At 43.7% G+C, this 17,805-nt stretch overlaps 1 protein-coding gene across 2 annotated transcripts in view; it reads left to right on the top strand.

Moving 5' to 3' along the window:
- The window catches only part of INPP5A (inositol polyphosphate-5-phosphatase A), a 210,240-nt gene that overhangs the window by 162,119 nt on the left and 30,316 nt on the right, over nt 1-17,805 (top strand). For both annotated transcript variants that reach the window (XM_052677065.1, XM_052677064.1), the window contains 2 exons: nt 8,891-8,986; nt 9,283-9,357. In XM_052677065.1, the coding sequence (XP_052533025.1) occupies nt 8,891-8,986; nt 9,283-9,357 (171 nt within the window). The remainder of the gene's footprint in view (nt 1-8,890; nt 8,987-9,282; nt 9,358-17,805) is intronic.

Below are 17,805 nucleotides of genomic sequence, written 5' to 3'. Positions count from 1 at the left end.
CACTTTTGAACCTGTGTTATTCCTCTGCATAATTGAGATCTCTGTGTGTTTCTCCTGTGCTATTTTAAGGAAAAACATTCTACGTGTGTTTCAGAAATTCTATACGCTATGCTACCTGATCATTTGCCCAGTTGGACTCCATCCCCTCCCAATGAATCTGTGACCCACTGAACAGGACCAAGGAAGCTGCCCTTCAGACAGCGCATTCTGTCCTCTCTCAGTGATGCTCTGCAGCACCCAGTGCTGTCAGTGAGCCGGGGATCTGTGTTTGCTGCTGCTTTAAATTCTGCTGCAGCCCCAGTCAGTGGCATGAAGTTGCTCTTCCTCCACATCCTTCTCTCTCTCTGACCAGCTGTGTCCCTCCACGTGGTCCAGGGCTGCACTGTGGTTTGCTCTTGGTCAGCAGCTGAGGTTAGATCCATTTTGTGGGGAGATTGTAATGCATGACCCTTCATTTGTACACCAGCAGAAATGACACCAAAGAGGTAGCTTTGCAGTGAAAAAATGCAACACAGCCATCCTTGTCCATGTGCTCCAAGCTGCTTGAACGAACTGGCTAAGAAGGGCCACCGGAACTTCATCTGCTGAATTCATCTTCCACTTCTAAAGTGAATAAAGGAATAAATGGTGTGGTACGAAACAGGGAGCAGATCCAGTGGGACGGGAATGAGATATGGCAAGGTGAAAGAGAGTTAAGTCAGGGAGGCTAGGTAGGAAAAGAAGGGGGGAAAGTGCCGTGAGGCAGCTTGTGTCTCACCAACAAGGCACCACCTGATCAGCCAAGTTCTTGTCTCACTGTAACACTGAGCAGCACACCCCAGTTATTAGCACTGAAGTTCAATTTCCATTTGAAAAACTTGTTCAGATGCCATGCTGAGGTGCAGGCAGCCCAGAGCATGCTCCAGCCCCTGCTGCCATGCTGCCTTCTGCAGGTCTCCGAACCAGTCTTTGCTTAAGGGCTGGCTGATTTTGATGTTGTGGATTGTAGGAAGAAAAAGAATGCTTCATACTTCTCTGTGTTTCTCACTTTGTGTTTTGAAGCATCTAGTGGTTGGCCAATAGCGTATAAATTTCAGGAAGTTTTGTAATTTGATTTCAGAATCACCCAACACTTCTCGTTTTAAAAGTCCGCTCCAGTTTCTGATTCTGAGAATAAGCTCAGTAGAACTCAAGCACGAAGGTATCATTGAATAGTGGAACAAGTTTATGTCATAGATTGCATAGGTGGTAGCTGGTGTGTGCGTGTACTTTTTGGAAGCCAGATATTCTCACTTCAGTGGCTAAGCCTTGATCTGGAGCCATGTCACATTATTGATTTCCTCCAAAATACCCCATTAATTTAAAGGGCAGATTTGCTCCAGAAATTGCTTTTTTTAAGCGGTGTTTATTAGAGGAACAGAGTACTGTGTGGGAGAGTTTTTGAGGCATGCTGCTCGTTCCAAATGAGACAGCGTGGAACGCTCTGCTGTGCAAACGTGGTGCAGGAGGCACAGCCCAGCACCGTGCTCTCATCTGTCCCCAGCGAGCTGTGACAGTAAGCATGCTCCTTGCAAGGCTGGGAAGAATAAAGCTGGCAGCCTCCAATTACTTGGAACCCGGCAATTCCTTAAAGTGAGTCAGGAAAAGCCTTAGAATTTTGCTGGGTGCTGACTGAAATTTTTGCTATGTTGTTTCTTACTGTTATTGGAAACAAATATGGAAGTGGCAGAAACAATAACACCATCAATACAAACAAAGGCAAATGTTAGCACTCCGAGGCGATTGCAAAGCACAGAGGAACACATAGGGTTTGCAGGTTATTTTCCTTTTAAAAAGAAAAGAAATAGAAAGCTCTTCGTTGCAGTGTTAGATAAAAGCAAGCTTAGCTACAAGGAGAGAATCTGCCTTTTACCTCATTTCTCCCCAGTTCAAGGGAAGAGGAGATTTTACATTTCTTTACAGAAACAGATTTACATCACAGAATCTGTGTGCTTCATCAAAGTCTTTGCTTAATGGAAACAATGCATGCAATCTTCTGCCGGGTCAGCGGGGTAAAAAAGCAGGTAAGAACTGAGGGGTTGTCCAGCATGCGGTGTTTTGGGGTGGTACTCCTGTTTGGCCAAACATGGCTGAAGCAGTGAGAGGGAGGTAATAGAGTAATATGTGAATAAATTCCACAAAGTGCACAGATTATGAGACAGGACAACATACTTGCACATTTCCATAGGAACAGTTGACTGCCCCAGTTCCTGGAAAAAGTGAATCGTTGTCTCCCACAGAGAACTCCCACAGGACAGCCCTCCATGTGATGTGATGATGCTGTGTAACCAGGGAATGAGGAAAGGGGCTTCTCTGGTAGACCACTGCAACGTTCCAAGTTTTCATCAAATTTGCAACTTCTTGTCCGTGTCAACAAGTGAATTTAAACTGAGAGCCTTGCGGGGAGGGGAGTTTGGGAAGGGAGGATGGGTAACACATGGCTGTCATTTCAGCACTGCTTGTATTTCTGATGCACGCAGGTGACAAAGAATTCAGAGTAAATTGTTTATGAACAGATGTGTAGATGCTTAGCTGAACCTAGATATTGGGATCACAGGCAGGAAAATGAAATGACAATAAAGAAAGAGGGAACCTGACCAGAAGGAGTTGGGTAGAGAAAACTAGAGGCTGACCTCCATAACAGGGAATGTGTGTGGTGGAAAGGAGTGCAATCCTGGTTTTTGAATTCTTAGAGATGCACCTGACTGGAAAAGAAATTAGCAAGGAAACAAAAAGGAATGTGTTTAATGAAAAAAAAAAAAAAAAATCATATCATACCAGTATTTTTTAAAAAAGTTACAAAATGAGAGACTGTTTTATGTGCAGAAATGTTTAGGACAGAGCACCACAAAGTGTCTGCAAAAGTCTCTTTCCTGTTTGAAAATATGGAGTGGTAGAAGATTTCATGGGGAAAAAATTAAAGAGCGTGAAAAAGTATTTTTTCTTTCTCTTTGGACTTATTTGGATGAGCAAGTGGTAAGCAGGGATCCGTATCTGAAATGTTTTAAGCCAGCACAGTACACAGTACAGAGTAGCACCTAGCTGAACAGACTGCCTCGTGTCAGAACAAAACGACGTTAGGAGAGTTCATAACCAAAACGAGGCAAGTGAGATTTCAACACCAGTGGTTTATAAATCTAGCAGTGTATATAGGTAGTCAGGTTGGATTATGGTAAGTATCTAACAAACTGAACTGTGTTACTGCTAGCCGTGCTGCAGATGCCAAGAGGTATTTCCCTCAAAAGCAGTCAGAAGTGTATGTCCTGGGTGAAAAAGATGCCGGAAGGTGATCCTGTCTCTGGGACAGAGCTTTAATGGCATGCAGTTGGGTGCTCAGCTCTTCCTTCAAGATGTCTAAGAGTCATCTTGAGGATGAAGAGCAATCTCTAAGAGTCATAGCAGCAGAGGCTTTTGTCCTGAGCTCAGATTCTCCTCTGATGAATTTTAAAGAGGCATCATTGCCACCAACTGCATGCACAGAGCAGAGCTGCAGGAAGCGGGGCACAGGCAGCGTGGTGAGCGTGGGGCACGGAGCTGGCGGTGCTGGTGGTGGGCACAGGACGCGGGGCTGGCAGTGGACGTGGGGCACAGTCACCCTGCTGAGCACACGGCCACGTGCACAGCTGGGCAGAGGTGTGCTGCTAGCTGAGGCCTCTCAGTCTGTCCAGTGCAGTGTCTTGAAAACTAATGGAAATGGGCTCGCATTGCCTACTATTACACTTTGATACCATTGTCATGAATTATCTGAAGTTTTGGACAAGAAGATGCATGTAATTATGATCTCCAGGCAGCTAGTTTCAAATAGAGCCCAAAGAAGTGCCGGTCATTCCTAGTGACGGTTTGTTTTATGGACACAGGAGGTGCAGCAGTGCAGGAAGCTCTCGTGCCCCATCCCACCTGCTGCCTCCGCCGCGCCTGCGGCCCTGAGCACAGCTCACTGCAGTGCCGCTGTTCACAGAGAGCCACTTGCACGTTAGTACTTCATGTTGCTTCTCATTAATACTTCTTCGTATCTGTCCTTTATTCAGCAAATGTGTGTCTCAGTGCTGAGTAAAATTTCTGCTCCTGGAAGCTTATCCATGTAAAAAGCGTAGAAACTTTGAGACGCTGTTGATATTTCTGTATAGTTCGTATTAACACGAGTAAAACTACAGTCGAAGGGATGTTTTTTTCTCATAGAAACAACTGTCAGTTCACTTAAATGGGATTTTATCATTGTGCACCAGTGAATTTAGCTGTGTAATTGCCCTTCTTACTGCAGGCTGTGGGTGAGGGCCTCTGTGTGGTTCTGGAGTGTCCTGCAGCAGGTCTCCAAAGGCAGTTCAAAGAGTACAGCGATAACTGTCCTGCAGCAGACTCCATATCTTCCATTGACTGAGAAAGGCATATTTAACACCTGGAAGTTGTCATTCTCTTTTTTAACTATAACCACATGACCTGATGAATTTACTTCACAAAATTTCCGGGGCGTATTTCCAATACCCCAGAAATCTCATCCACCCTCCCCGGAGGAGGAGGAGCCCAGATAGACAGATGTTCCTGTTGTTACAGAAGTTGTGCGTCTTTTACCTCAGTGTTTGTTTCAAATATAGTTTGCATCCAGATAATAATTAAAAAAGCATTTGATTATCCTAATTTAATAAGTACCAGGTTGATGTTACTTTTTCAGCAGCATTTCACTTTTGTAATAGATGATACATTTTCCTCTGTCTTTTCCATCTTGCCAGAGTGCCCAGGGTATTTTAGATGTTCTGGATTTGGTTCTCTTGTGTTCAGGACTTAACAGGCTCAGTTCGGCCTTCAGACCGCTCTTCTCTCTTGTTACTTTTTAGCAAGAAAGACTTGTTGAGCCACGTAGCTTACTAGAAATTGCGACTGTGACAATTGCTGAACTTCTTTGTTACACAGGAAAAACGTACGTTCTACTTTTTAATAAGACTTCAAAGTAATAAGTTCTGGAAGAGTGTTCATGCCGTCAGGAAAAACAGCACGCATCTCTAGATTCAGGAGGCAAAGGCAATTGTGAAGGTGAGGTCAGAATGTGCTTGGATGCCTCCTTTTCTGTTTCTGGTGTGGTTACAGGTGCGCAAGAGGCGGACCTGGGACAGCAGGGCTGCGGGGTGGGACGTCAGCTGCCCTTCTCAGCACTGCGCAGCTCGCGGGAGCAGCGCTGTGCTTCACAGCTGCTCAGCGCTCCGTGCTCACACAATGTAAAATGCAGTTGCATCATAAGCGATGAATAACAGAATAGTGTGCGTACGTGTAGTGTATTTAATTGTGCTTTAATGTCTTTATCTCTTGAAAATGTAAATATGCAGAAATACAGCCTTGAACATTTTCACGTGGTGTGTGAATGCAGCAGTAGATGCTGAAGGCTTATACTGTAACAGGCTGCAGAATTTAGACAGAATTGTAGATTAGTTGCTGTCAGCACTAAAACCCTTCCTTCCTGACTTTTTCTGATTGTACACATTGGTTATGTTCTAAGGCAGTTATCAGAAGTGGGATGGCTGTGTTTTACAGCTCGAGGCAAACCAATTATTGCCGAGGATTATTTTTAAAATGCTGTCAGACCTCGGCACAGTGAGAGCTGTGGGCAGAGCCGGCTGTGTCTGCGAAGCAGAGCTGAGCGCGGGCACCTCTTTCTCCAGATTTTGTTTTAAAAAAATAATAATGATTTAAAAGAAAGAAAAAAAAGATCGCTCGCGTAGAGGGGTTTTGATGTCTGATTTCCCTGTATTCTAACTTTGCAAAAGAGCACCTTTGAAGGAACACCCAAAAAAGAAACTCCGTGTTTTCATCGCATTTTGGTTTTCTTTACCGGCAACAAAACGTCCCTTCATAAGTAGCCTTGTCTCAAAAGGCGCATGTTCCCCCGAGTTTTCTGCTTGGGTGACTACGACTTTGTAGAAACTGAAAGGAGGAGGAAAAAAGGAATGCTCCGGCTTGTATAAGAAATGAACCTTTGCCCAATCACTTTTTGTCCGGGAATAAGGTAACTTTTTGTGCATGTGAAATTTGAAAGCAATGAGATATGTGGGTCCTTTCTCTTTATTGGTTCTCAAGAGTCGATCGCGGGTTTGTTGTTTTTTTTTTTTCTTTTCGAGCAAGCCTGAAGTTGTGAGATAAAGCAGCTCAGAAAAAAAATGTTCTCAAGCAGATGCCTTTAAGAGACAGAAATCATGAATTTCTTGAATTGCAACCACTCCGGGGGTGGCTACAATGACTTTTTGACAGTGACAGTAACTCTGCCTTGTCTTTTCGAGCCCTTCTTTGGCCCATTCACTCTGGAAAGCTGCTTAAGGGCACTTAAGCGCATTAGCATTTGGATGCTCGGGGACCGTATTGACCCTCATTTGGAAAGTTTAAATGAGTGAAAGATGGAGCGATTTGTTAGGGCTTTAGAAACCGGCTTTAGAGAGCGGCGGGTTTTCCGCTTTGGTTTGTTCGGGTGCTTGTTCTAATCTGGTGCGCTGTTTAAAGGCGACCAGACTGATTTGTGACACATGAGCCCAAAGCGCTATTTTTTTAGTCTTGACCCGATTAGCTAATCTGTGCTCTGCATTTCAATGGCGGTATCGAAGGGCCTGCGCGTTGGGAATGGCTCGCTGCTGGATTACCTCATCGGGAGCCGCCTGCGGACGCAGATGGCAAAACATTAATTACGTGTAGAAGCGGAGAGAGCGGGGCCGAAGGTAAAAACGGCGGCGATGCGAAGGAAGAGCGCGGCGGTGCACGAGGAGCAGCGCGGGGCGGTGCGGCTGCTTGCGGCGTGCTGCCGGCCCCGTGCTCTCCTCCGGCCCCGTCCAGAAGCGCTGCGGGCTCTGCCGCGCGCGGAAGGCTTTGCTCAGGGGACGCACGCGCTGTCCGCCAGTGAAAGATGCCGTTTGCCGCGCATCTGTAGGCTGCCTGGGCACGTGGGCACGGCAGATCTGGGGTGATAGGAGTTGGAGCTGGATGTTCGTGTCCACAGAGTGCCTGTCTGGGAGGGAAACAAGCGCGAGCAGCCTTGTATGCGAGGACGGGCTGTGTTCGGTGAGGTGGGGTCAGCGCTGGTTCAGTTTGCAGAGCTGAGTTAAAGAACTGATAGGTGTATTTCATCCTTACTGAATCACACCCAGGTTACTGTCCTTTGAAAATGAAATCACTCCACTTTTCCTTTTTGTTTGTACTGTGAAAACACGTAGGCCCCTTTATACAGGATCATTCTGATGACTTTTTTTTCTTTTTTTTTTCTTTTTTTTTCCTAAATGAGAAGGTTTTCATTCGGTTTCCACTCTTATCACTGGAAACCTGAGCTGAGATCTGGATTGCTTGGAAGCATATGGACTTTTTAAAAAATATGTGCCTGACATCTCTTTCAAATAAAGTCTTAATAGGGAACTGGGAAGTAAGCTGTTGCTGTAAGCAAGATATGATGTCTGATGAATACTGTGCTTGGAATAATGAATCACAATGTATGTATTTATATTTTTGTAAGAAAGAAGTGTGTGGTGGGATGTGAAATTTCCCATTAAAAGAAATCGCATTGATTTTATAAGTGAATATTTTGCAAAATAACAGTCTGTTCTCTGACCATTATTACGAAGAATGAAAGAGGCAGAGTAGGAAAGGCACCTGTTTCCTCATTGACTGAATTCTTGAGTGCACTCTTGGTAAGAACTTCTATCAAAATGATCCTTTATTCAGAAAGATCATCTTTACCAGTGTCCTTATCCTGTGCATAGATACTGTGAGCTGCTGGAGGCTAGACTATGGCAAGGGAAACCAGGCTGCTTCCCACGAGTAAGTGCCCACCTTGGCCATTTTCTGTCTGTCATTGAGTAACAATTAGATGTACACAACTCCCCTTTTGTCTTCTGCCTTGAGCTTCCCAGCAGCCCAGACAAACGGGTCAGAGAAGCACCACACACCATCTGATAGCATTGCCCATGCTGGATAACTTCATGTAATGAAGCCTGCGTACCCCGTAGTTATGATATAGTCTCTCTCTGCATTTTAAAGCACTTAACACCATTATAAAAATATGGGTTCTATGAATCTAAAGTGTGTTTTTAAGTTAAATACACGCCTAATTACTTTGCTGAGGTTCCAGGCTTTCACCTGTCACAGCAGAGCAGAGCACACCCCACAGGCAGCCAGCCCTCTGGTCCCCTTTCCTTGCCATTACAGCTGGACCACAGCTTGGCCAGTCACACAGGAGCCAGGGCCTGATGCCTCTGGGATTCAAACCCCGAGTCTAAGGAAGTGTTAACCGACAGTACGTGTTAGACACACAGTCATCAAAATACCTAAATACTCTTATTTAAAACAATGGTGCATGTGCTATCCAGAATGAACTTTGAAAGTTACTGTCAGATTGTTAAATGTTCCTGAGATCTTTAAATTATTCTTGGGGCACTCATTCACAGTGCAGACGTTTTGGCCAATGAGTTAAGCTGCAGGAACTGTAGTGCCAAGGTACTCATCAGCTTTTAAAAATATGGTACATAAACAAATAGTACCGTAGAGTCACTGGCTGTAGGAAATGGCTTTTGAGAATGTTCACAAGTCACGTGTGATGCAGTGTCAGACCTGTGACAGAAGCTGTGTGCGCAGCAGTAAGCCAGATGAGTATGTTTAATTTCATTGATACTGTCTTGGATTGCCTCTCTCTCTCTCCAAACAGTATATCCGTTTTTTGTTTTAAACCCATCGTAAATGAAAATCAGTTAAATTAGCAGTACTTCGTCTGCTGACCTGCGGCAAAACATACTTTCGGATGGGTGTTGGGTCTGCCCTTGAAGATACATAGATTGATCAAATTCAGCAAGATACGGCCTTACCTTTCATTTAAATGAGCTCCCCTTTCTCCCTCTGTGTTTCTTGTTAGACGCTATGTGCGAAGGCTACAATGCAGACTGTCCGGGCAGCTGACACAAATGAAGTAGTCAAGCTAATATTTCGTGAATCCGATAATGACCGAAAGGTAAACAACATAATGCCCTCTGTACCTCCTGGGTAAATAGAAGCGTTGTTGAATGTTCACTTTCTTTTCTGCAGAGCACGAATATAGTTGTTTCAAACTGTTAATTTAAAGGGAGGGGAGGGATACGTATTGTCACACCTAATGCTCAGTTAATTGGATTTTTCTAACTGATTGCCAGTCAACTAAATGGGCAAGCTGACAAGCAGCTCTAGGCACTCAAAGGCGCTGTATTAAGGGCTGCGTGTATCCAAAAGGGTCCCTGAGTTTTTCTGACCTTTCTCCTCTATTTTTTTTAGGTTATGCTACAATTAGAAAAGAAGCTGTTTGACTATTTTAATCAAGATGTTTTTAGAGATAACAATGGCACTGCGGTAAGTTCATTACTGTTGAAGGAATAAGTTGGAAACTCACGTAAAAATTGCGTTTCTATCAACTCTTACCAACCCTTACCTTGTTAGTCCTCCTGTCTACAGAATGAGAAGAGATCATTCATCCGGCTTGGTCACTGCTCCAACTTTCTTCCACAGTACAGCTTCTTAACTTTGGTATCTGTTTGTTTACCTTCTTTTCCATAGAAAAAAATACTTCAGTGAAATTCATGCTGGTTCCCATGTTGTATCTATCTTCTATTTCGTATTTCTTCAGATATACGGTTTCTTTACTGATTCTTCACTGTGCATTTCCCGAAAACTTACGAAAAACCTTTAATGAAAATACCTGTGTCTTCTGAGTGTACGGAATGAGTATATGAAGGAGTGATGGAATGTGTGAAAAAATGGAACAGAAGGCTCAGACCCTGCGGCAGATCAGCACTGTTGAGGCAGTTATATGGGGCTTAAGAAGGGGAAGCAGACAGGGAGCACAAACCTTTTGATGTGTAATGAGGACTGCGTTCTTTCTGCAAATAATGTTTTTTTATAATCTTTGAGGTTATTTTACTTTCAATGTAGCCACTTCACTTTGGAAAATCTCTATACAGCTGCTTGTAGTATTCGCAATTTCATCAAAGGTTCCTAGGGGTTTATGTATGTAAAGGAGAAACATGAAACGTCCAGAATAGAAAACACAGAATGTTAAGCACAGACAGCATGCTGATCAGGAATGTACAGGCTGCACATGGAGCCTTATTGTAGATTTTGTTGGCCTGGCACTCTGCTTGTGCAAACTGTCCCACCTTCACTGATTCAAGAATTAAGCTCTTTTTTTCATATCTAGGTCTGCCTGTATGTGCAGAAAGTAGTGGCATTCACATGTTGAATATTCTGAGCTACTCCAGAAGGGCAGGCAATACAAAACAAGCAAAACCTTCAGACAACTCAGTGTTTTGTGGAGACTGTGTGTATCAAAGCAATTTGTGCTAGCTGACAAGTTAGCCAAGCTTCCCAATCCTTTCCTGGGGTGCCTGAATTTTATCTTCCTTCCACACATCAAAATGAAAGAAGACACAAGATTAGGCTTTTGTGTCTCAGCTCCATGGAGGATTCCCCACCTCTGGTGTTTGCCAGCCTGTACCAGGTCACAGTGTGCACGCTGACATGGTGTGTTGCTGTGTTTTGTGTAGGAAAGGGACGTACGCAGCACTCCTGACTCTCCCTTCTCTCTCTTCTTCTACCTGCAATGTATCTTTTTGCTGCTCATAGAGAAGCAGGTTGTTCGGAGGGCTGTCTGCAGAGATACAGGGCAAGGAAGACAGCTGAAGCCCTTTTACTCACCCTCTCTGATTGAAAGTTGACTTACACCTAGATGGTTAATCCCATATGAAAATCTAAGATCTCACTCATTCCTTGGAGTCAGAGCAGTTGGATGAGACTGACTTGTTAAGAAAATGGTGTTCCGTATTTAAGCACTTGTTAGCATCCATCCTACTTATTGGGGCTGCTGTCCCCACCTAAGGCCCATCTTTCAGCTGTGGCATATAATCACCACAGAAGATATCTGTATAGGCAGGAAATCTTAAAAACACAGCTACTGTGAGAAAACTTTGTTGGTTTCTTTCCCTCTCTCTTTTTTTTTTCTTGTAGTTTTAGAACTGCTAGAAAACTACTGCTGTAGTTTTAGAACTATTAGAAGGTGAAAACATCATTGGGAAATACGTAGCAATTGGGTTTTTTTAGTGACAAAGTAGCTTTTAGTAACACTAAAAGTAACAAAGTAACACTAATCTATAAACCATAGATAAATATTTTTTTTTCTCTGTATTTTTTACTATTATTATCTTTTAGATTTCTTTAAATAATTCAAAATGTCTGTAATTTTGATTTTAATTTTTTTTTTTACCCAGTACATTTTTGAAGCTGAGCAGAACTGTTCGTGTTGCTGCCATTTGCCATATCCTCAGTGGCATTTCAGATAAAGCTGGTTGGCTTTACATACGTGAACGCAGTGTAGAAAGGCATAAGCAGAATCCCACTTAGGCACATTCCCTTTCTAAATCAGCAGTCATTTCATTTGTGCATCAAGAAGGGGGAAATCTTCCAGATCAAACATGGAAGGAAAAGATAAACGATATAATGAGCCATTGGAGATAATCTAATCTTCATGGTCTAGTTAAACACACAGCACCATGATCACTAAAAACAAACTACCTATCTAAAAGGATAAATGTCTCTGTGCCGAATTCAACCCAAAAAATCCATCGCATCCTTCATCAACCGCCGGTCTTGTACCAGCCTGACAGAAATTTAATTCAAGCTGGCTCCTGAAAATAATTATTGTATTTTAAGAGTAGTAATCATTGGTCGGGACATGATTGAATGTGTCCATGCCTATTGACTTTTTCTATGATTTATAGCTTTGTTTAGTCGATATTCCCATCGAAATTGTATAATTAATTATAAGTGGGGCTGTCAGGTCTGCAGGATGGAGTGCCCTGATGAGTATTTGGGAAGATTAAATTTTCCTTAGCTGTACCAATGCAAGGCTTGGGAATTTTCACAGCACTATGGCTGTTGGATAAAGATGTTTTCTGTGTGTTTAGCAACTGCTTTAGCTCAAAACCCATTGATTTTTCTGATTTTTTTTTATTTTTTCTATCAGTGTGGTGTCTCTTCAGTAACAGTGGAATGTTTAGAGATGTGACAAGAGCTGGCAAATATTTATTATCAACAGGCTACTTCATCATTGTCCATACACAGTTATTCCTTCTTTTTTACATTGTAATCGACAAAAAGAATCTTAAGTTGTAGTTACGAAAATGAATATTTTTATGAAAAATCTGGTATAGATACAAATTATCTGTTCAACAGAAATTCTGTTCGAAACTCATGCAGTCATCTATGAGGTCTGATTTTTCCAGACATATCTGTAGGTTATTCCAAAGTTATCTTAGCGAATATTTGTATTCATTACCTCAAAGCACAGTGACCATTCGGTATCATTTTATTTCAGAAAAGAACGCCCATGAGTTGTGGGCAGAGAAATTAGTCTTAGCTGACCTGGCCTGATGGCTTGTCCCTTTCAAGAGGCAGCAGATCCCGGCTGGGAGCAGTGCCCACATCCATGCCACACCTTTTCTGTGCTCACATTCCTCACCCCCGAGGAGCATGAGGAGCTCCCACACATGAGAGGACGTGGGGAATGCCTTTCTGCATAGACATCCCGAGTGGTTCTGCAGGGCTTTTCACTGTCTCTGGCCTTATGCTAACCCACCAGAATGTCACTCACTTAAAACTCGAGTGTAGTTTTGATTTGTCAGCTCTTAATTGAATGAAGTTGTCATATTGATGGTTCCAGGAAAGTAGCAACATGCAGGGAATTCTCAAATAAATCTACACTATTATCATATTTTTTTTTTCAGATTCCTTAATTATTGATTATAAATCAAGCTATAGCTATTTTTTTTTCTTTTGTTTTCAAAAAATGTTGTACTTGGGCATTACCTATTAATTTCAAAATATTCTAAAGAAAATCAAGGCAGGAGTAATCAAAAAAGAATGATAATTGTGTTGCTGTTCTTACAGAAGAACCGTGAGCTCTTTTACAGGTCAGGGGGTGACCGACTGGAGAAGGGCTTTGTGGAGAAGGCGCTGGGTGTTTTGGTGGGCGACCGGTTGGCATGAGCCAGCAGTGTGCCCTTGTGGCCAAGAAAGCCAATGGGATCCTGGGGTGGGCTAAAAAGAATGTTGTACCAGTAGGTTAAGAGAAGCAGTCCTTCTCTACTCTGCCCTGGTGAGGCCACATTTAGAATGCTGTGTCCAGTTCTGAGCTCCCCAGTTCAAAAAAGACAGGGATCTCCTAGAAGCAGTCCAGCGGAGGGGTCACAAAGATGGTGAAGGGCCTGGAGCATCTCCCATATTTGGAAAGTCTGAGTAACCTTGGTCTGTTCAGCCTGGGGATAAGAAGACTGAGGGGCAGTCTGAAAAATGTTTATAAATACCTAAAGGTGGGAGGCAGTTGGATAGGGCCGGGCTCTTATCGGCGGTGTGCAGCGACAGGACGAGGAGCAGTGGCCTAAAACTTGAACATAGGAAGTTCTGTACAAACATGTGGAAGAACTTCTTTATGGTAAGGGTGACAGAGCACTGAAACAGATTGCCCAGAGAGCTTGTAGAGTCTCTTTGTATGGAGATATTCAGGACCTGGCTCGATGCCTACCTGTGTGGCCTGTTGTGGTGTATCTGCTTTGGCAGGGAGTTGTACTCGGTGATTTCTTGAGGTCTCTTCCATCCACTGCAATTCTGTGATTCTGTGAGTTGAATGCTGTGTCTTCAGTAGTCAGTTAAATAAATACTGAGTGAGAGCTTAAAACCTCTTAATGGCTGCAGGAGAATGATTAAATCATTAGGAATCATTTTATAATCTTTAACCACAATCAGAAATGAGAATGAAATATACATTCATGTGTTTCATATTAAACATATTAAAGAATCAATCTAGATGGAAACTAACATATTTTCCTTGAGATTTTGATCATTACTTTGCAGTGAAATTGATCAATTAATTTATTTTCTCAAGAGTTGGACCAGCTGTTATTTCTACTAAAGTCACAGTCTGCTTTGTCTGATGATGTTCATGGAACCTGGTGGTTAATTACGTAACTGTGCTTACACTGATATTCCTGCTTCCTTCTTGCTCCTGGGCTGGTGGCCCGTTCTCTGCTGATGGCTTCAGCTCTGACAGGGATGCCTGCCTTAGCAGTCCTTTGTGCCGGCTGCTTCCCTGCCTCTGCTACCTGGAGGTGCAAGAAGTTAGTCTGAAGCTGCCCATGGTTCTGTATCTCCTGAGTAGCTAGGTAGGTCAGGAGACACTGCTGTTCTTATCAACATTATTTCCATAACAGATTAGAATCATAGAATCATAGATTCAGGATAACTGTGCAGGAAAGCGCAGTGATCTCCAGACTACATATATGGAAGTGGTTTCATTTCTTACCTTATTTGTTGTTATGATGAAAAAAAAAAAAGAAAAAAAACAAAGGGTTTCATGTTGTTATTGTTGGACAGATATCCTTCAGTAATCCTGGAGAGTAAATTTCTGTGATGAGTACATCTTTATTCAATGTCTGTGTTCTGAACATAATCAGTCTTTGAGGGTAGACCCCTTTTATTCTGTGTGTCTGTTTGGTTTTGACTATATGATACAATATAGGAAGAAAATTGCAACGTGCTATAAAAATGGATTGAGTTATAAAGGTCTTGTTCTCCCTATGCCAAGTAATGATTTAAAGTGATCTGTTATTATGCTAATTAGCTTAGGGGTGTTTTTGCAAACGTTTGAGGCAAACATTCTTTTAGATGATGAGTAATTTCTTTGTGTTTTTTATTTTAATGTTCTTGAGAGATCTGAAAGGATATGGGCATTGAGAACAAAAGGTTAGTCCATGAGGGACCTTTATTAAGCTTTTTGTGAGAATATGTGTGCTCGTGAAGGTTAAGGATCTGGCATCACTGAAAATGTATTAATCAGCAGACAAGATATAGCACAATGCACTCTTCCCAATGGCCTTGGCTCTGACCCTTTTAAAGATAATGGGAATACTGTCCACTAAGAACTAGATTAGGACGATCAAGTGCATTTCATCAGGGTTTGACTTGAACCATGATCCCAGAGGTGAAAAGGCAGAGGTTTATCCACTGAGCCAACCAGCCCCTGTCCAGATAAAATCCTGAATATGATGTATAAGGGCAAATTAGGATAAAGGAAGGAAATTGATTGCTTAGGATCGTTGTTCCCTAGGTCTGATCATAAAGAAATCCTATGCGTCCTGAAACTGTGTCTTTTAGTTAAGTCATCTGAGATGCCTGATTTTCATAAAAATAATGCTCTCCTCCTGTAGTCAAAAAACAGTATTCCCATGCTTATAATTGCATTTGCTCAAGGTAGTGCTTAGTTGATGCACAAATTGGATACACCGCAGAGACGGAATGACATCCGTAAATTCTTCTTACTAACGAACATACATGTAAATGCAGACTACACACACAAGTCAGACTGAATGTGCTGGCTTGACTGGCTAGGGGAACCCACCACCTAACCTGGTCATGACCAGTGTCTGCACTCAGACAGAGCTTCTAAAGGAAGAAGCACCTGTGCAGACCGTGGTCTGGAAGTGTTTGGACCTTTCTTCTGGAGCAGAGGTGAGTGGCAAACTCACCTGTGTTAGATGTGCTCAGGTGGAGGACCTCCTACAACAGCTGACTGACCTGCAGAAGACAGTCAAAAAGCTGTGTGCTGTCAGGGAAGCAGAGATAGAGGGAGTCAGCCAGACTTACTTGCAGCCTGCGTTGAATCCACAGACCGGGGCTGAACATCCCCAAACTCCCCCACTGGCATATCCAGTTGGAGGGGAAAGAAACAGTGATGAGAAATGGTAAATTGCCAGGAGAAAGACTAACAAGAGGAAAAAGTCTGTCTCAAAGCCTGAGGTGACTCTGCCTGGTTCTCCAGGCTAAGAATGAAGAAGAAACAATAGCAGGTAAATCATCTGATCTGAATAAGGCAGCCAGACCTGCTCCTCATTGCATAACAACTGCTGCAACTTAGAAGAAGTGACAGGTGATTTTGGTGATTCCCTTCTGAGGCATGCAAAGGCATCCATTTGTCACCCCAGACCGCTATCTAGAGAAGTCTGCTGCTTGTCAGGGGCCTGCATCAAGGACATGACAGAGGCTGCCAGACCTTGCATGTCCCACAGACTGCTATCCCACTGCTGTTGTTTCGTATAGGCACCAGTGGCACAGCTGTCAGAAGCCTGAAGAATATCAAGAGGAACTACAAGGAGCTGGGAGCAGCGGTGAAGAACTTGGGAGCACAGCTGGTCTTCTCATCAATCCTCCACATTAGGGGAGTGGGGAGGAAAAGGACTGACAGAATTAAGAAAAGCAACAAATGGCTAAGGGAGTGGTATTGTGAGCAGGGCTTTGGCTACTTATGTCATGGAACTAATTTTGAGAATTCTGCTCTTCTCAGGATAGGATGGGGTTGATCTGTCAGACAAGCGGAAGACCATCTTTGGCAGCAAGCCTTTCCAATTTAATCAGGAGGGCTTTAAACTAGAGTTGCTGGAGGAGGGGATCCTCAAACCATTACACTTGAGGCTGACAGTGGTAATAGGTGGCCTGGGCCTGGAGTAGGATCACAGGCCAGTAAGGCAGTACAGGATAAGGGAACTTTAATTGGTAAATCAGCCTCAATGGGAGCCCAACTCCCATTAAGTGCCTTAACACCAGTGCAAGGAGCATGGAAAACAAACAGGAGGAGCTCTTTACCAAGTTCTTTACCAAGAGAATGGTGAGGTGCTGGAGCAGCTGCCCAGAGAGGCTGTGATGCCCCATCCATCCCTGGAGGTGTTCAAGGCCAGGTTGGATGGGGCTCTGGGCAGCCTGGTCTGGTAGTAGATATGGAGGATGGCAGCCCTGCCTGCAGCACGGGGTTGGAAGTTGGTGATCCTCGAGGTCCCTTCCAACCCAAGCCATTCTGTGATTCTCTGAGTTGCGGGCTTGTGTGTACCTATGGGGCTGTGATGTCACTGGCATCACTGAGACATGGTGGGATGATTCTCATGACTGGAACGTAGTAATAGATGGGGATAAACTCTTTAGGAAAGACGGGCAGGGGATAAAGGGAGAGGGTGTTTCCTCTACATCAGTGACCACCTGGAGTCCATGGGATGGATGAGTTGCTGACAGCTTATGGGTTAAGGTTAAAGGGAAGGCAGGGGAAGGTGACATTGTAGTGGGGATCTGCTATAGGCTGCCTGATCAAGAAGTCCAAGTGGATGAGACCCTTTACAAACAGATAGGAGCAGCTTCACATTTACCAAACATGGTTCTCATGGGGGACTTCAACCATCCTGGTACCTATTGGAGAGACAACACAACAGTGCACCAGAAGTCGGAGGGGTTCCTGGAATGTGTTGGTGATAACTTCCTCTCCCAAGTAGTAATGAAACTCATGAGGAAAGGTGCTGTGCTGGACCTTGTCCTCACGAGTGAGGAGGAGCTGGTGAGTAATGTGAAGCTCAAGGGCAGCCTTGGCTGCAGTGACCACAGAATGGTGGAGTTCAAAATCCTTAGGATGTCAGAGAGGGTGTGCAGCAGGCTTGCTATTCTGGATTTCAGGAGAGCAGACTTTGAGCTCTTGAGAGAGCTGCTTGGCAGGGTGACATGGGAGAAAGCCTTGGGGGAAAGAGGGGCTGAAGAAAGCTGGTTGGTGTTCAAGAACCATCTCCTTCGAGCCCAGAAGCAGTGCATCCTGGGAAAAAAGAAGGCAGGCAAGAATGCCAGGAGTCCTCTGTGGATCAGCAAGGAGCTCCTGGACTTATTTAAGCTTGAAAAGAGTCTGAAGGGAGTGGAGGCAGGAACAGGTTACCTGGGAGGATT

The sequence above is a fragment of the Tympanuchus pallidicinctus genome, unplaced genomic scaffold (assembly GCF_026119805.1).
Source record: "Tympanuchus pallidicinctus isolate F22 unplaced genomic scaffold, pur_lepc_1.0 scaffold16, whole genome shotgun sequence".
Lineage (NCBI taxonomy): Eukaryota > Metazoa > Chordata > Aves > Galliformes > Phasianidae > Tympanuchus > Tympanuchus pallidicinctus.
This window is presented reverse-complemented; position numbering and strand designations above follow the sequence as displayed.